The sequence below is a fragment of the Macaca mulatta genome, chromosome 11 (genome assembly GCF_049350105.2).
Source record: "Macaca mulatta isolate MMU2019108-1 chromosome 11, T2T-MMU8v2.0, whole genome shotgun sequence".
Classification (NCBI taxonomy): domain Eukaryota; kingdom Metazoa; phylum Chordata; class Mammalia; order Primates; family Cercopithecidae; genus Macaca; species Macaca mulatta.
The window spans coordinates 1,203,194-1,221,285 of record NC_133416.1 but is presented as its reverse complement, the minus strand read 5'-3'; the positions used below and the strand labels follow the sequence as shown (position 1 = coordinate 1,221,285).

At 44.6% G+C, this 18,092-nt stretch overlaps 1 protein-coding gene across 9 annotated transcripts in view; it reads right to left on the bottom strand.

Annotated features, from left to right (window-relative positions):
* Positions 1–1,499: 1,499 nt before the first annotated feature.
* CCDC77 (coiled-coil domain containing 77) overlaps positions 1,500–18,092 on the bottom strand; it is a 38,866-nt gene continuing 22,273 nt past the window's right edge. For 6 of the 9 annotated variants that reach the window (XM_077953247.1, XM_015150708.3, XM_077953249.1 and 3 more), the window contains 8 exons: positions 17,018–17,114; positions 14,833–14,905; positions 12,953–13,041; positions 11,388–11,536; positions 5,573–5,792; positions 3,381–3,506; positions 3,127–3,279; positions 1,500–2,369 (listed from right to left, as the gene is read on the bottom strand). In XM_077953247.1, the coding sequence (XP_077809373.1) occupies positions 2,223–2,369; positions 3,127–3,279; positions 3,381–3,506; positions 5,573–5,792; positions 11,388–11,536; positions 12,953–13,041; positions 14,833–14,905; positions 17,018–17,114 (1,054 nt within the window). In that variant the 3' untranslated portion in view covers positions 1,500–2,222. The remainder of the gene's footprint in view (positions 2,370–3,126; positions 3,280–3,380; positions 3,507–5,572; positions 5,793–11,387; positions 11,537–12,952; positions 13,042–14,832; positions 14,906–17,017; positions 17,115–18,092) is intronic. The other 3 variants (XM_077953250.1, XM_077953251.1, XM_077953252.1) reach the window with 1 other exon arrangement.

Sequence of the window (18,092 nt, the reverse complement as noted above, 5' to 3'; positions counted from 1 at the left end):
GAGTCTAGATCTGTGATTCTCCAAAGCCTATGCCCTTTCCACTATTTTATGCTGCTTCTTGGTGATAGAGTTTTAACTGACCGTGAGGTTTAAAGAGGGCCACACCAGTGGGTGGTTAATATAAAGATGAATGTTATGGAATTGAGACCAGGATGTTAGAAACACGATCAACCGATTGCTGAAGTCAATGGCAGTAGGTCTCAGAGTCATTTGTAAGTAAGTTGGATTATATGATTTTTTTTTTTTTTTTTTTTTTTTTTGAGACGGAGTCTCGCTCTGTCGCCCAAGCTGGAGTGCAGTGGCGCGATCCTGGCTCACTGAAAGCTCCGCCTCCTGGGTTCACGCCATTCTTCTGCCTCAGCCTCCCGAGTAGCTGGGACTACAGGTGCCCGCCACCTCGCCCGGCTAATTTTTTGTATTTTTAGTAGAGACGGGGTTTCACTGTGGTCTTGATCTCCTGACCTTGTGATCCGCCCACCTCGGCCTCCCAAAGTGCTGGGATTACAGGCATGAGCCACCGCGCCCGGCCAGGATTATATGATATTTAAAGTTGCTTCTTACTCCAAAATTCTCTAACTTAATACACCTTTTTGTTTTGCCAGCAACAACAAAAGTAATGGTCAGGAAAAGCCAATTCCCTAAGTATCAGGACAGAAGGAAGAATCATCCACTCCCGTACATCTCTCTAAGGCCTGGGAACAGGGCACTCTGAGAATGTTTGTCCCAGTTTATCAATGGAAAAAACTGATCTGCTATCACAGACTTTTTCAAGAAAAGTAATAGCTTCTGCCCGCAGTACAATCACCACCTTCCTTTACACATCGTTAACAATTGTAAATATGAAAACCTGGGTTCTCTCCTTTGTCCTGGGTAAATCAGAAAGATGCTATCTTAAGCAAAGACCAACTTACTACCAAGAGGCTTTCTGGGTATGGAAACAATTATTTTGTCCCAAATGCAATTTGCCTAAAAACGGATAAAGTTTTATTGTCATCCCCTTTGTGCTACTTTGTTATCTCCAACACTAGATGATTTCAAAGGAGTCGTTTAAAAAAACTTGTGGGCTGGGCATGGTTGCTCACGCCTGTTAGCCCAGCACTTTGGAAGGCTGAGGTGGGTGGATCACCTGAGGTCAGGAGTTCAAGACCAGCCTGGCCAACATGGTGAAACCCTGTCTCTACTAAACAAACAAACAAACAAAAATACAAAAATTAGCAGAGCATGCTGGTGAGTGTCTGTAATTCCAGCTACTTGGAAGGCTGAGGCAGGAGAATCACTTTAACCCGGGAGGCGGAGGCTGCAGTGGGCCGAGATCACGCCACTGCACTCCAGCCTGGGTGATAAGAGTGAAACTCTGTCTCAAAAAACCCCAAAAAAACTTGTACACTTGCACAAAACTGCAGAGGCCATGGAACAAAAAAGTAAACTGAGTTGCGTGAGTCATTAACGAAGCATGGACATAGTATTGAGAAGAAGTTACAGAAAACTCAAAGAGAATCTTTTGAATGAAATATTTTATTGAAAATAGTTAATTTAAAATCTATACATAATTTTTCAAAAGCCGTGTTACTGATAAAAATATCAAACTTTCCAAACAAGGATCATTTTAGTTTCATTCACCCTTGCCAAAGTGTCTCCTTAATTTTTCCAGATGGACATTTTGTTTGAGTCTCTAGTGCCCTCTGGTGAAACACCATGAAACTGCCCAGAAACGTAATTCAGGCTCTGCTCACGACGGAAGGTGAAATAGCAGAATGAGCGCCTATTCCAATGGAACAGGTTGCGATGTGCTGCCTTCTCCCCCAGCTCAGGAAAACCGCAGCCTCTGTCCGTGCGTCTCTCTCTTCAGGGAAAGTATTCTTCCCACGGACACTCCACCAAGCTCACTGCAAAATACCTTCCTCCTAAGTTTTTATCATCACTGTCTTCTAAAACACAAAAACCTGTTGATACAGACGGGATAAATAATGAAAGCCTCCAGGTCATTCAGGACCAGGCCCCTACTCCCCACAAATGTTAAAAGGACAGCAAAAATGATAAAGCAAGCTGAGCCTGCGAGAAAAGCTTTCCTAGTGGTCCCTGATTCTTCACCCTGTCTTCATAATAATCAACACCATCACTCTAGTCAACTCAGGTTTCCATTTTCTGGCAGCAGATGACCTTGTCCTCAGGTTTCAAGGAGCACACCTCTTCTAAATGGGGGCCATTTCCAAAAGTAGACATCAACAGAGTCTCAGTTCATTCTCCAGACCAAACACTTTCGACTTAAGATTCTTCAGTTCTCCTTGTATCTTATGTGCCCGTCTATTGCTGTCACGGACCTCACACAGAATGGCAAGATCCTGGTTTGCCCGGACATTAATTGTTGCCTAGGGATTTGGAAAAAAAAAAAAAAGAAAGAAAGAAATGATTATGGCATATGCCAGGGGAGAGATGTCGGTCAAAAAGACACAGCTCTGTTAGCTCCTTTTTATGAGATTTTGAGTACACAGGATAAATGCCATCCTTAGTTTGTTCAGTGGCTAACTAAAGAAGGAAAATGTAGAATTAAAGCAGAAATCCCATGAACATCCTTCCCGTACAATAAAGGAGCCTTGAGCTAGAGATCAATGAACAATGAAAGAGGAGTAAGACAGGCCAGGATAAGCAACACCGCTGGTAAATTTGTCACAGAATGAAAGCAGGCCTCTCCTCTTTTCTGTAACTAAGCTTGTTTGGAGCTCAGGCTAACTGGCTAAATCTCATGAAGAAGGCTCTTGAGGCAACTTGTATTCTAAAGAACTGTGTCTGCCGGAAAAAATCACTCTATCAATCAATTACCCACTTTCCCCAACTGCAAAATAGACATGATTGTTTAATCTGCTTCTTGAATTAGGAGGGATGACAATTTCCGTTACGTTTAGCTCACATCGAAGTATTAATGATGCAATCATTCAGTGATTTCAGGGTATTTTTATTTTCCCTCTAGCATGTATTTGAATTGATTTTCAGGGAGGCTTCCAGACGGTGATCTGTTAGTGTCTGTCAGCACGGAAACAACACATCCTTCTTTTGAGGAGCCTCGTGACCACGTTCCCTCACTTACACCTCTTTTCTCCCTTGTGGCAATCCAGGCCCAGCAATTACCTTATACAACATTTGCTCCAAGTCTTTCAGTTTCTGTCGGAGAACCTTAATATCTGTCTTAAAGCCTTCTACTTCCAAGATCCGTCGACGCTCCAGTGCCTCATAGCGTCTTGTCATTACCTGTAAACGCTTCCCCATCTTGTTAGTGCGATCCTAAACACGGGGAACGGGGAGGCATTTATGAAGGGGAGGGAAGCGTTTTCCCCAGCCGTCGGCGCTTCCTACTCCGTTGTAAATGGAAGATAATTTTGTACCTTGAAGATCTCTCTCCTCATTCCCTCTTCCTCACGAATTCGGGCAAGTTCCTCTTCTAAGGAAATGCACTGCTCTTGGTACATACCAGACAGCTTTTTCTCTTGGACTAACTTATCTTTTAGGGACTGCAAGTCAAAGGGACAAAAACTATGAACACTCAGTTCTACAGTTTAGGTAATTCAAGTAGCACTTAGGCAAAGAAAGAAAGAAAGAAAAGAAGGGATTTCCAGAGGTACAAAGTGAGTTAAGGAACCAGACGACAAGGAACTTTGAGGAACATCTGAAAATCTCCTACTTCTAGACCAGTTTCGTAAGCCCCGTTTCTAATGTGTACAGAGTAGAAATTCAAACAAATATTTTTGGCTCTGGGAAGAGTCAGATAATGGACCTCAGAAGCTGTCCCAAGTAAGACATTACAATATATGTTTTTAAAAAGGAAGAATTATTAACAACAACACTTACTATACATGCTGTATTGAGCAGTTAAAATGATCTTTTAAAAACCCAAATCAGATCATGTTACTTCTTTCACACAGTCCTTCAAAGGCCTAACACTGTTGAGGGCTAAGTTCACACTCTGTACCGTGATGCACACGGCCCTCCACGACTGGCTGCTGCCAACCCTGGCTTCTTAAAGGGCATCCACTTCCGCCTTATTCACTCCTCTACACCCACGACGACAGCCGTCCATTTCCTTGAACATACTCCAGGGCATATAGACTTGCTTTTCCCTCTGCCAGGGATGTTCTTCCTCAAGGTCTGTATGGCAAGCTTAGTCCCATTTTTCAGGTCTCAGCAAAAACACCAGATATGAGACAGTGTCCCTGTGCGTTCCTTCTGTTAATACAACAGACTTCCGGCAACTACATATAATCTTCATGTAATTCTTTTACTCCCTTAACACCACATTTTTATAATCTATAATTTTCTTTTTTTTTTTTTTTGAGACGGAGTCTTGCTCTGTTACTGGGCTGCAGTGCAGTGGCGCGATCTCAGCTCACTGCAACCTCTGCCTCCCAGGTTCAAGCGATTCTCCTGCCTCAGTCTCTACCCAAGTAGCTGGGATTACAGGCACCCACCACCACGCCCAGCTAATTTTTTGTATTTTTAGTACAGACAGGGTTCCAGTGTGTTGGCCAGGCTGGTCTCGAACTCCTGACCTTGTGATCGGCCCACCTCGACCTCCTAAAGCCTTTTTTTTTTTTTTGAGACGGAGTCTCACTTTGTCACCCAGGCTGGAGTGCAGTGGCATGATCTTGGCTTACTGCAACCTCTGCCTCCTGGGTTCAAGTGATTCTCCTGCCTCAGCCTCCCGAGTAGCTGGGATTACAGGCACCTGCCACCACGCCCGGCTAATTTTTGTATTTTTAGTAGAGACGGGGTTTCACCATGTTGGTCAGGCTGGTCTCGAATTCCTGACCTCAGGTGATCCACCCGCCTTGGCCTCCCAAAGTACCAGGATTACAGGTGTGAGCCATCGCACCCGCCCTAATCTATAATTTTCTTAGTTATTTGTTAATGTTTCTGTTTTTTCTCACCATTAAAACGTAAATACCATGAGGACAGACCTTGTTTAGGTTACTGTAACTCTAGGGCCTAACCCATAGCAGGAGTGCAGTAAATATTTGTGTTTTCTGTTTTTTGTTTGTTGTTTTTTTTTTTTTGTGAGACGGACTCTCGCACTGTCACCAGGGCTGGAGCGCAGTGGTGTGGTCTCGGCTCCCTGCAACCTCCGCCTCCCGGGTTCAAGCAATTCTCCTGCCTCAGCCTCCCAAGTAGCTGGGATTACAGGCGCCCATCATCACGCCCAGCTAAATTTTTTTTGTATTTTTAGCAGAGATGGGGTTTCACCATCGTTGGCCAGTCTGGTCTTGAACTCCTGACCTCGTGATCTGCCCGCCTTGGCCTCCCAAAGTGCTGGGATTCCAGGCGTGAGCCGCTGTGCCCGGCCAGCAGTGCAGTAAGTATTTGCTGAATGAATGAATGAATGAATGAATGAATGAACAAGGCTAATATTTTAAATCCCTAAGCGCTATAATGATCAGCTGTTCTTCGAAACCTAGTTCTTGAGGCAGCTGCTACCAGAGCTTTCCGCACTGAATGGACCTTACGTTACAAACTGTAGGTTCTTTGGAATTCCTTCAACTCTCCCAGAAAAATAAATAACTTATTTAAGACATAAGGACATTACCTTAATGTATTCACTTTGAGCATGATGACTGTCATGCATAACGGGCAACACTTTTCCAATTTTATCTTCTTTCTTCTTACACTGCACCCGGTATTGCTTAATCTTTGACATCAGATTATCTTTTTCAAGCATCCATGACTTCTCTTTACTTTGGTTTTCAGATCTGAGTTGCAGAAAATCTTTGGTGCTTTCATAGAGCAGCTCTTGGGTGTGGTGAAGACTAGGAACGAAAGTACAAATGCAGACATGAGGATGCACACACAGCACACCTGAAAGCAAGGATCATTCCAAAATGGAAGAGAATGGCTCTTTTTAAAATTGTGTAATATATAAATTTTGTAAAATATTAGCGGTTGTAAAAATCGGATCACTGGCAATCTTACAGGTTTTACTGGGCAAAGTATAATGTATCTACCCATGCGCACTGGTTCACAGACTGGTCTTTACAGGTATTTCCCTGAGTGCTCATGATTAGAAGGACTACAGGGCTACAGGGATATTTACACATAGCCTGCATAAGTATGGACCATTCCTAGGAATCAGACAAGGAAGAACTAAATCATGGTGTTCTGACAAGTTAATACAAATTCTATAGTATCAAAACCAGCTTTGCTTTTGTGTATGCTGTGCTCCATGTAGAACTGCCTGTATCAAAATCTTATCCTTTGTTTATTTTATTTTATTTTTTTTTGAGACGGAGTATCGCTCTGTGGCCCAGGCTGGAGTGCAGTGGCCGGATCTCAGCTCACTGCAAGCTCCGCCTCCCGGGTTCACGCCATTCTCCTGCCTCCGCCTCCCGAGTAGCTGGGACTACAGGCGCCCGCCACCTCGCCCGGCTAGTTTTACGCCCGGCTAGTTTTTTGTATTTTTAGTAGAGACGGGGTTTCACTGTGTTAGCCAGGATGGTCTCGATCTCCTGACCTCGTGATCCGCCCGTCTCGGCCTCCCAAAGTGCTGGGATTACAGGCTTGAGCCACCGCGCCCGGCCTGTTTATTTTAAAAAGAACTTTTTGTTTTTGACAGGGTCTTGCTCTGTCACCTAGGTTGGAGTGCAGAGGCACAACCATGGCTCACAGCAGCCCTGACCTCCTGGGCTCAAGCAATCCTTCTGTCCCAGCCTCCTAAGCAGCTGGGACCACCTCCCAGGGCGTTTGCCAGCTCATTAAAAATTTGTGTGTGTGTGTGGAGACGGGGTCTTGCTATGTTCCCTAGGCTAGTCTGGTCTGGAACTCCTGGGCTCATACAATCCTCTCGCCCCAGCCTCCCAAAATACTGGGATTACAAGTGGGAACCACTGCACCTGGCCTCCTTTTTAAAAAATCAACTTCCTGGGCCGGGCGCGGTGGCTCACGCCTGTAATCCCAGCGCTTTGGGAGGCCGAGGCGGGCGGATCACAAGGTCAGGAGATCGAGACCACGGTGAAACCCCGTCTCTACTAAAAATACAAAAAATTAGCCGGGCGCGGTTGTGGGCGCCTGTAGTCCCAGCTACTCGGGAGGCTGAGGCAGGAGAATGGCGTGAACCCGGGAGGCGGAGCTTGCAGTGAGCTGAGATCCGGCCACTGCACTCCAGCCTGGGCGACAGAGCGAGACTCCGTCTCAAAAAAAAAAAAAAAAAAAAAAATCAACTTCCTGTACGAAGTCATTTTCAACAACTTTAGCCTATTTTAATTCCTCCATTCTCTGAAATTCCATCCCAGTGTTAATGTTCGCTTGTCTTATAATTCAATACTTGCTCCTCTGTCACATTTTAACTGTCAACATGCACTTTTTCCCACCCTGAGAGAAAGCATATACCTTATTTACTGCTTATTTTTGCCCCAATGCCATGAGATTGTCAAGGATAATACTAACTACTGGACATACACAGGCAGTTAACAGATTCTTGACGACCCTTTCCTGAAATTTAGAAATAGACAATGTTTCTATCTTTAAAAAACAATATCCTTGGAAGTTAGCAACTCATCAGTTTAACATTATCCCCTAGAAAAATGCTATACTGAATGATCTAACTGCTTGCAAGAGTATTAAATACCATGAAGCAATCACTACAGTTTTCTACTGAACAAATAATGTCAGATCCACTTATTTTCATGAGTAAAAGGGCACACAGATACGAGGAAAATGGTAGCATAGTGCCAAGCACACAGTAAATGTCACAAGATGAAGTATACAGGCAGGTATGTGTGCACATATATAAAGACAGAGAGATTTCACTCAGTTACCACACGGATCTCTCTCACTTTCAATGAGTTATTTTAATCTGTCTTACGTTACGTTCTCAATCTCAAACGGGGAAAGTATGGGCTTGTTAAAATACAAGTAGCTTGAAAGTGACACCCGAAGGGCAGTCATTAATGGCCTTGGATTTCTTCTTAGGAAGATCTGTCTAATGGAAGGAACTGATCACGTGCTCAGATATGAAGATAATGCTAAACAAGGAAGGTTATTGATATTCTGGAAAACAGATATAAAATTACAAATTACTGTGACAATTTAAAAATATCTGTCCCTTAAAAACAAAACCCAATGAAAAGTCAAGATGCTTAAGTTTTTGCTACTTAAGTGCAAAAACAGTAAAAATAAAAATGAAGATAGAGAAATACTGGCCCAATGCAAACACATTATACTATGTTAAAAGAGACATAGCAGGCTGGGCACGGTGGCTCACGCCTATAATCCCAACACTTCGGGAGGCTGAGGTGGGCGGATCACCTGAGGTCAGGAGATCGAGACCAGCCTGGCTAACATGGTGAAACCCTGTCTCTACTAAGAAGGAAGTGTCAGAAGGTGCTGCCGCGTAACAAATGTCCGATAAACAACAGCTGTTATGATTAGTCTGGCTGACGCACAAGGCGAACTACAGCAACAGGGGAGGAGCTGAGGCTGAAGGTTTATTTGGTGTCAGATGATGACGTTCCTAAAAATTCATGCTAAGATATCAGGACTTTATCATAAGGTAAATGGAGACTATCAAATATTTTTAAGCAGTTGATAATTACTAATAGAGGAACTAATTCATAGTAGTGAGAAAGATATAAGAACACAAAAGGCTGGGTGCGGTGGCTCACGCCTATAATCCCAGCACTTTGGGAGGCCAAGGCGGGTGGATCACGAGGTCAGGAGATCGAGACCATCCTGGCTAACATGGTGAAACCTCGTCTCTACTAAAAATACAAAAAATAATAATAATAATAAATTAGCTGGGTGTGGTGGCGGGCACGTGTAGTCTCAGCTACTTGGGAGGCTGAGGCAGGAGAATGGCGTGAACCCAGGAGGCAGAGCTTGCAGTGAGCCGAGACTGTGCCACTCCACTCCAGCCTGGGCGACAGAGCGAGACTCTGTCTCAAAAAAAAAAAAAAAAACAAAAAAAAACACAAAGGATCAGCAATAGGAACAATTTAAACAAAGGAATAGAGTTTGAATTAATGTACTAAGAATGAGAGTTCAGGGCTGGGCACAGTGGCTCATGTTTGTAATCTCAGTGCTTCAGGAGGCTGAAGTGAGAGGATTGCTTGAAGCCAGGAGTTCGAGACTAGCCTGGGCAACACAGCGAGACCCCATCTCTACAAAAAATAATAAAAATAAGCCAGGTTTGGTGGTATGCACCTGTAATCCTAGCTACTTGGAAGGCTGAGGCAGGAGGGTTGCTCGAGTCCAGGAGCTCAAGGCTGCAGTGAGCTATGATCACGCCACTGCACTCCAGTCTGGGCAACAGAGTAAGACCCTGTCTTTACTGGAAAAAACAAAACAAAACAATCAGAGAGGAGATACTTTCCTGAGTGCTAACTTCAGGTTATATGATTAGAAGGACTACAGGGATATTCACACACAGCCTGCGTAAGTATGGACCATTCCTAGGAATAAGACACGGAAGTACTAAATCATGAAGATCTGACAAGTTAACACAAGTTCTACAGCATCAGAAACAGCTTTGCTTGTGTGTATGCTGTGATCCATGTAGAACTGCCTGTATCAGAGAGCAGAGAAAGGACTTGAGAGGGTTTTTAGGCCCACAATCCATAGGGTTTGGAATTAAGGAATAAGAAAGTTAAGAGCTGAAGATGATTCTGTGGTTTCAAGCCTGGGAAACCGAATACATGTGATGTCGTGAAACTAAATGAAAAGAAGAAAGAAGTAGTAGGTTTAAGATGGGGATGGGAGTATTTATTGGGAGAAACAAACTGTGTGGTTTCAGTAGTGGTAAATCAAACACATTCAACTGAGAATGTCCTTATGGCATTAGGTCTGGCCACTGGAACTAGGCAAAAGGGTGAAGGGGTTAACGGGTAGAAGAACCAAGAAAGACAGGTGCTGCAGAAATCAAGGGAAATGAATTACAAGGAGGGGCTGATCTGTGATGCCAAACATGCAAGAAGATACTACGTATAATAAGGACTGAACAGAGATATAACTGGTCTCAGAAGTTAAGAGGTCGGCCAGGGCTGGGCGCGGTGGCTCACGCCTGTAATCCCAGCACTTTAGGAGGCTGAGGCGGGTGGACCACCAGAGGTCAGGAGTTCGAGACCAGCCTGGCTAACACGGTGAAACCCCGTCTCTACTAAATTTACAAAATTAGCTGGGTGTGGTGGCGGCGCCTGTGATCCCAGCTACTTGGAAGGCCGAGGCAGGAGAATCGTTTGAACCTGAGATGCAGAGGTTGCAGGGAGCCGGGATCAGCCTCTGCACTCCAGCCTGGCGACAGAGTGAGACTTAGTCTCTAAAACAAAATAAAAAAGTTAAGAGGTCAGTGGTGACCCCAGAAAGGGCGTGTTTAATAAAATGGGGGGGTGAACCCCAGAAAGGGCGTGTTTGATAAAATGGGGGTGAACTCCAGAAAGGGCGTGTTTAATAAAATGGGGGGGTGAAGCCAGACTGCAGAGAGGTAAAGAAAGGTAAGCAGGTTAGGAACAAAAACAATGAGGACAGAGTTGGCCATTTTTTGTTTTTATTTTTTCAGATTTTAAAAATAACTTTTATTTTTTAAAAGTACGTGCATTATAGGAAACTAAAACACATAAGAAGCAAAGAACAAAGTCATCCACAATCAGAATCGCTTTACAGTTTATAAACTGTAAAGTTTACAGGACGCTCTAGTTCCTGCGTGTATGCAGACACGACACCCCATTTTATGAGATTGAGATCGTACAATATGTATCGTGCTGTTTCATACATCAGAGATATTTACAGTTCAAAATCCCAAAGCTATATGAGTATTCTGATAACCAAGAATACACTATGCCAACTCAATCTGTTAGAAAAAAATACAATCCTGCCTTTCTTGGGACAGAAATTTCATAGAAGACAAAAATGACAACACGTCGCTAGATAAAAGCACTGGCAGAGTTCCGATTAAAACACTGAGTGTGCAGTTTTTTGGTGTAGATATGTAAACTCATGTTTTCCATATTCGTGAAGGGGCAAACAAAAGAAAAGGGCTCTACGACACTGAGTCAGACAGTGTATATATCAGTGGATAAAAGAACACTTTTTTTTTTTGAGACAGGGTCTCACTCTGTCGTCCAGGCATGAGCGATTACAGGCGTGAGCCCGGCCTAAGAACGCTTCTTAACCACCAGAAGCTAAAATGCCACAGTAGATTAACAGGAGCACATGAAATACTCATCAGCTCTTCAACGGCATGCCTGGAACAGCGAGATACTCACCTACGTAGAACCAGGGGTTTCTGAGGAAGACAATTTTTTCAAGGTTCCCTTTAGTTCTATGACCTGCTGTTGTTCAAGTACAAAACGCTAACTTTTAAGTCACTCAGAAAAATAAAATACCTGTTAGGTTCAGCTTTCTTAGACACTCACTTTTTGGTTAGCTCTTTGATTTTGTTCTGATTTCTCTGGTGCTGAACTTGTATTTCCTCAAGGTGAATCCGTCTATCCTCCATGAGCCCTTCAATTTGTTCTCGAGCAAGTTTGGTCTGCTCTCCCAGCTGAGCCTGCAGTGCTTCCACCTAGACAGGCCAAAAAGGGGTGAGGAATCCAACCCTACTTCCACTTACTTCATACCTCTAGGAAAACTGAGCCTTTCTCCAGAAAAATTAAAAAACAAACAAAAAAATCTCACTCCTAATCCTCTTGTTCATTTCAAGACAAGGTCTTGCTCTGTCCCCCAGGCTGGAGTGCAAGGGGCGTGATCATAGGTCACTGCAGCCTCAACCCCATGGGCTCAGGCATTCCTCCCTGCCTCAGCCTCCAGGACTACAGGTGTGTCCCACCACACCCAGCTAATTTTATTTTTATTTTTTGTAGAGATGGGGTCTCACTATGTTGTCCAGGCTGGTCTGGAACTTTGGGGTTGTAGAGATGGGATCTCACTATGTTGTCCAGGCTGGTCTCGGACTTTTGGGTTGTAGAGATGGGATCTCACTATGTTGTCCAGGCTGGTCTCGGACTTTTGGGTTGTAGAGATGGGATCTCACTATGTTGTCCAGGCTGGTCTTGGACTTTTGGGTTGTACAGATGGGATCTCACCATGTTGTCCAGGCTGGTCTCGGACTTTTGGGCTCCAACAATCATCTAGCCTCGGCCTCCCAAAGTGCTGGGATTACAGGCACTACCATGCCCGGCCCAGTTCTTCTTAATGTCTTATAAATGGGGTTAAGCTATACAAGAGTAGATTCTTTGTCCAAACGAAACCCAGCATCTACATCACACAAACAAAGCTACAAAATCGTTTCCCCTACCCTGTGATTTTTGGCTTTTCACTATCTCCCTTGACTGCCTCCCTTTAAGACACCCTTCCTGCCCAGAAGCAAAATGACTCTTGGTTTTTTGTTTCAAAAAGTACAGCAAAATGAATATAAGGTAATTTCCTTCTCTGTGTCTGGCTATCACGACTCCACATGGAGATAGTAGCCAAAGGTACAAACTGTCATTAAATCAACAGAGATTTAACCTAGTAAGGACAGAAACTTCAGTGCAATCAGATGAACAATCATGGTTCCAAATGATACATAATAACCAGGAGGTAAGAGAATAGTTCATTACTTTCCTAGACTTTAGAACCTAAGCACTAAATAAATGAATATACCACCAAACGTTGATCTGTCAGCATAGACAAGCTTCCCTCTGCAATCTCGGTATATCCCCAGGCCAGTGGATTCCTACTTTGTAATGGTTTTGGTGGACGGGGCTTAGTACATTGAACTGAAGGTTTAGAGTAGCACTTTTAGCATGTTCAAATAGAAAAGGATGGTTTTAAAATAAAGCTCTTGGAAATGAGGAACAATCTCAATTTTCTCAGTCACATGAGGCTTAGAAGGAACCTGTGTGCAAGGAGATGCTTATCACACGATACTGCAGGTACGTTATATAAAGCCAAACTTGTGGATAAAAGCCACCTGGGTCTGCCAAAACACATTCTTTACCTGCAGGATGAGTGTCTGCACGTCTCTTTGGTAATGTTCAGAACTTCCTCTTCTCTCGCGCGATGGTCTTCTTTTGCTTATTTTAGGATCTAAAATGGAAAACAAAATCCGTCAAGAAGGTTTTACCCGGCTTTTCTGTCTGCTATCGAAGCATCCGCATTTCCCGCGCCAGGGAGTTCAGATTCGTTTACCTGTGAGGGACGGAAAGGAAGACGACGGGAAACACCATAACCACAATGCTTAACTTTTTTTTTTTTGAGACGGAGTCTCGCTCTGTCGCCCAGGCTAGAGTGCAGTGGCGCGATCTCGGCTCACTGCAAGCTCCGCCTCCCGGGTTCCCGCCATTCTCCTGCCTCAGCCTCCTGAGTAGCTGGGACTACAGGCGCCCGCCACCGCACCCGGCTAATTTTTTGTATTTTTAGTAGAGACGGGGTTTCACTGTGGTCTCGATCTCCTGACCTTGTGATCCGCCCGCCTCGGCCTCCCAAAGTGCTGGGATTACAGGCTTGAGCCACCGCGCCCGGCCAGTGCTTAACTTTTCAAACAGGAATCTGTCAGGGAACTCTGCAAGATGTCACCTAAATAATCCTACTCATCTTCTGGCAGAATCAACCACTAAATTTTCCTTAGAATCAATCACTAAAATAGTTGTGTCTACTTTCTTAGTAAAATACTATTTAATCAGAATAAGGCCAGGTGTTGTGGCTCATGCCTGTAATCCCAGTGCTTTGGGAGGCCAAAGCAGGACAATCACTTGAAGCCACGAGTTCAAAACCAGCCTGAGTGACACAGTGAGAACCCCTCCCAACACAAAATAAGGTAAAATACAATAAATTAGCCAGGTGTGGTGGCATATGCCTGTCGTCCCAGCTACTCAGGAGATTGAGGTGGGAGGGTCACTTGAGTCCAGGAGTTCAAGGTTACAGTAAACCGTGCTCATACCACTGTACTGCAGCCTGGGTGACAGAGCCTGTCTCAATCAACCAATCAATCAATCAAACAGAATAAGGAATAAGAAAAACAAAACTTAAACATTTTGGTTATGACATATCACACAATTTTCAAAAGGCAAGGTTATTTTAAAGATAAGGAATGCTAAAAATTGAACTGAGCAGGCCAGGTGCGGTGGCTCACGCCTGTAATCCCAGCACTTTGGGAGGCCAAGGCAGGCGGATCACCTGAGGTCAGGAGTTTGAGACCAGCCTAACATGGAGAAACTCCCTCTCTACTAAAAATACAAAATTAGCCAGGTATGGGGTGCGTGCCTGTAATCCCAGCTATTGGGGAGGCTGAGGTAGGAGAATCACTTGAATCTGGGAGACAGAGGCTGTAGTGAGCGGAGATCACGCCACTGCACTCCAGCCTGGGCAACAAGAGCAAAACTCCATCTCAAAACAAAACAAAACAAAAAGACACAATTGAACTGAGCAAAATTTAATTTCTTGGATGGTTCAAGAAGCTCATTAAGACATTAGACCACCAAAGGCATCATTATGAACATCAATTATCACTGTACAGTAGGGAAAACATTTCCAATTGTGTACACTGTGCTTTTTTTTGGAGACAGAGTCTCACTCTGTTGTGCATTGGTGTGATCTCGGCTCACTGCAAACTCCGCCTCCTGGGTTCAAGCAATTCTCCTGCCTCAGCCTCCCAAACTGGGATTACAGGCACCTGCCACCATGCCTGGCTAATTTTTTGTGTTTACATCGGTTTTGCCATGTTGGCCAGGCTGGTCTCGACGTCCTGACCTCAGGTGATCCACCCACCTCAGCCTCCCAAAGTGCTGGGATTACAGGTATGAGCCACCGTGCCCAGCCTGCCCTGTGATTTTCAATTCTGCATTGATGAGAATTTCTAATAGGTTATATGTTTGTTACCTGCTTTGAAAGCTGAAGATTCATTCTGCTCACGTTCACCTACAGCCTGGATAGTCCTTTGGAGAATGGTGACCTAAGGAAGCAAACACTGGTATTGAAGTAGCCTTCCTATAAACGTAATGTTTTATTTTTCAGCCTTAGTTCTGCAGATTGAACGCTGTAAGTTAAATTTGTCAAAACTGATATGATTATATAAGGATGTCATACATATGAGAGACCACACAAGCAAAGTAACAAACCGGATAAAACCCTGTGTTGACAATATAAACTTAAAAAAGTTGGCCGGGTGTGGTGGCATGTGCCTGTGGTCCCCGCTACTCAGGAGGCTAAGGTGGGAGGGTCGCTGGAGCCCAGGAGCTCAAGGCTGCAGTGAGCTATGATCGCTCCACTGCACTCCAAGCTGGGCAACAGAATGAGACTTTGTTTCTAAAAAAAATAAAAACAAGGCCGGGCATGGTGGCTCACGCCTGTAATCCCAGCAATTTGGGAGGTCGATGGGGGAGCAGATCACCTGAGGTCAGGAGTTCAAGACCAGCCTGACCAACATGGAGAAACTCCATCTCTACTAAAAATACAAAATTAGCCAGGCATGGTGGTGGGTGCCTGTAATCCCAGCTACTCGGGAGGCTGAGGCAGGAGAATCATTTGAACCCAGGAGGTGGAGGTTGTGGTGAGCCAAAATCGCACCATTGCACTCCAGCCTGGGTGACAAGAGTGAAACTCTGTCTTGAAAAATAAATAAATTAATAATAAAAATAAATAAATACATAAATAAAATTCCAGGGCTATTTGGTAATATATGATTAAAAACAAAACCAAGAACAGCTTGGGGCACAGTGGTGCACCCCTGTAGTTCCGGCTACTTGGAAGGATGGTGCTTAAGCCCAGAAGTGTGAGTCCAGCCTAGGCAACAGGCCAAGACCTCAGCTCTAAATTGTTTTTATTTTTATTATTTTTTTTTTTTTAAAAAGCAGCTCTTTGGCCGGGCGCGGTGGCTCACGCCTGTAATCCCAGCACTTTGGGAGGCCGAGACGGGTGGATCATGAGGTCAGGAGATTGAGACCATCCTGGCTAACACGGTGAAACCCCGTCTCTACTAAAAAATACAAAAAACTAGCCAGGCGAGGTGGCAGGCGCCTGTAGTCCCAGCTACTCGGGAGGCTGAGGCAGGAGAATGGCGTAAACCCAGGAGGCGGAGCTTGTAGTGAGCTGAGATCCGGCCACCGCACTCCAGCCTGGGTGACACAGCAAGACTCCAAAAAAAAAAAAAAAAAAAAAAAAAGCAGCTCTTTGGTGGGTGTGGTGGCTCACGCCTATAATCCCAGCACTTTGGCAGGCCAACACGGGCAGACTGCTTGCGCTCAGGAGTTCCAGACCAGCCTGGGCAACATGGTGAAACCCCATCTCTACAAAAAATACAAAAATTAGCTGGGCGTGGTGGTGCACATCTGCAGCCCCAGCTGATTGGGAGGCTGAGGTGGGAGGAGTGCTTGAGACCGGGAGGCGGAGGTTGTAGTGAGCTGAGATTGCACATTGCACTCCAACCTGTGTAACAGAATGAGACTTTGTCTCAAAAAAAAAAAAAAAAAAAAGTAGCTCTTGGCCAAGGACCTTCAGGAAACAGAAGTATACATATACAGATATGTATAAAAACGCTCAGGAACTGTTTACAGAAGTGAAAAAATAGAAATAGTATACACAGACACATAACTATTTCTACAGGAATGGAAAAAGAGACGGAGGTATGTATACCAAAGTATTAACAGTGGACTGTCTCTGGGGTATAGGATTATGAGAACCTGCCACTTTTACATGATAGATTACTATACTCTGTTTTTAATGAAGACCATGGATATCATTTGTAATCAGTATAAACAAAGATTTAAAAAAGAAACTTAAGAATCAAAACTTTCTCCCACACACAGTCTGCTCCTGCTTTCCTCTCTGTCTCAGCTAAAACAGCCACCCCTCTGTGCCTCAGGTTTCTACACAGTGAAATGGGGTAAACGATGCTACTTCCTGAGGTTTTTGAAGAAAAATGCTTTAACAACTCAGGCAAACAAGGCACTATGATGGCTAATTCTCCACCTGCCTTCTCTAGCGAATACTAACGTTCTTCTGACGATGGGCCCTAGCCTGTGATTTGTGAAGCCACACTCACCATGCTCCACCAAAGATTACTTACTTTGTGAGGAGGCTCCTTACAAAAATAGGTCACTTCTCCAGCGTCTGTTCCCACAAGAGCCAAGAGATTCTGAATCTTGTTCTTGTCTTCTAGCTCCCTGCAATTCTCATGGAAAGCAAGCACATATTATTCAATGTCCCAAGTAAGTAACCCTTGCTGTTTAAAGGATCTCCCTTCTATTTTTTTTAAACAATAGTAACCTCAAATTAAAACAGTAACCTCAAATTAAAATTGAATAGTTATGTATCCAGACTTTAGCTCTACTTTGTAAAACATCAGGTATTTCCATTCAGAGAACAGGGGCCAGGACACTTCTCAGCTCATTCTTTTTTTATTTTTTATTTTTTGCTCTGTCACCCAGGCTGGAGTGCAGTGGCGCCATCTCCACTCACTGCAAGCTCCGCTTCCCGGGTTCACACCATTCTCCTGCCTCGCCTCCCGTGTAGCTGGGACTACAGGCGCCCGCCACCGTGTCCGGCTAATTTTTTTTAAATGTATTTTTAGTAGAGACGGGGTTTCACCGTGTTAGCCAGGATGGTGTCGATCTCCTGACCTCGTGATCCGCCCGTCTCGGCCTCCCAAAGTGCTGGGATTACAGGCGTGAGCCACCGCGCCCGGCCCTTCTCAGCTAACTCTAAAAGGGAACTGTAGCGGCTGCTGAGGGGCACTGCTCAGATCTTCCTCTTCAGGGCTGATGGCTCATTCTGCCATTTGCCAGGAATGCTGCCTGCTGATAGCTTGTAGTTGAATCTCCAGCCAAGGGAACTGCCTCTCATTCCTCAGGGACAGCCCATATCCAGTGCCTGGTCAATGAGGGAACACAAAAATCCAATCCCCTTGCCTCAGTTCAGGATATCTCTGAAGAGCGATCCCAGCTTCAGAGACCCCTGTGGTGCTGGACGAGGCCTGCTGCAACTGAGTCCCAGTTTAAGTTCCCTCACTTCCCAATAAAATTCCTGCAAGCAAATCTCCACTGCACAGTCTGTTTCCCAGAGAACTCGACCTAAGATAGCTGACGTCCGGACTGGACCAACGAAGCAAACGCTAAAAAGGGATTTCAGGCTTGGTGTGGTGG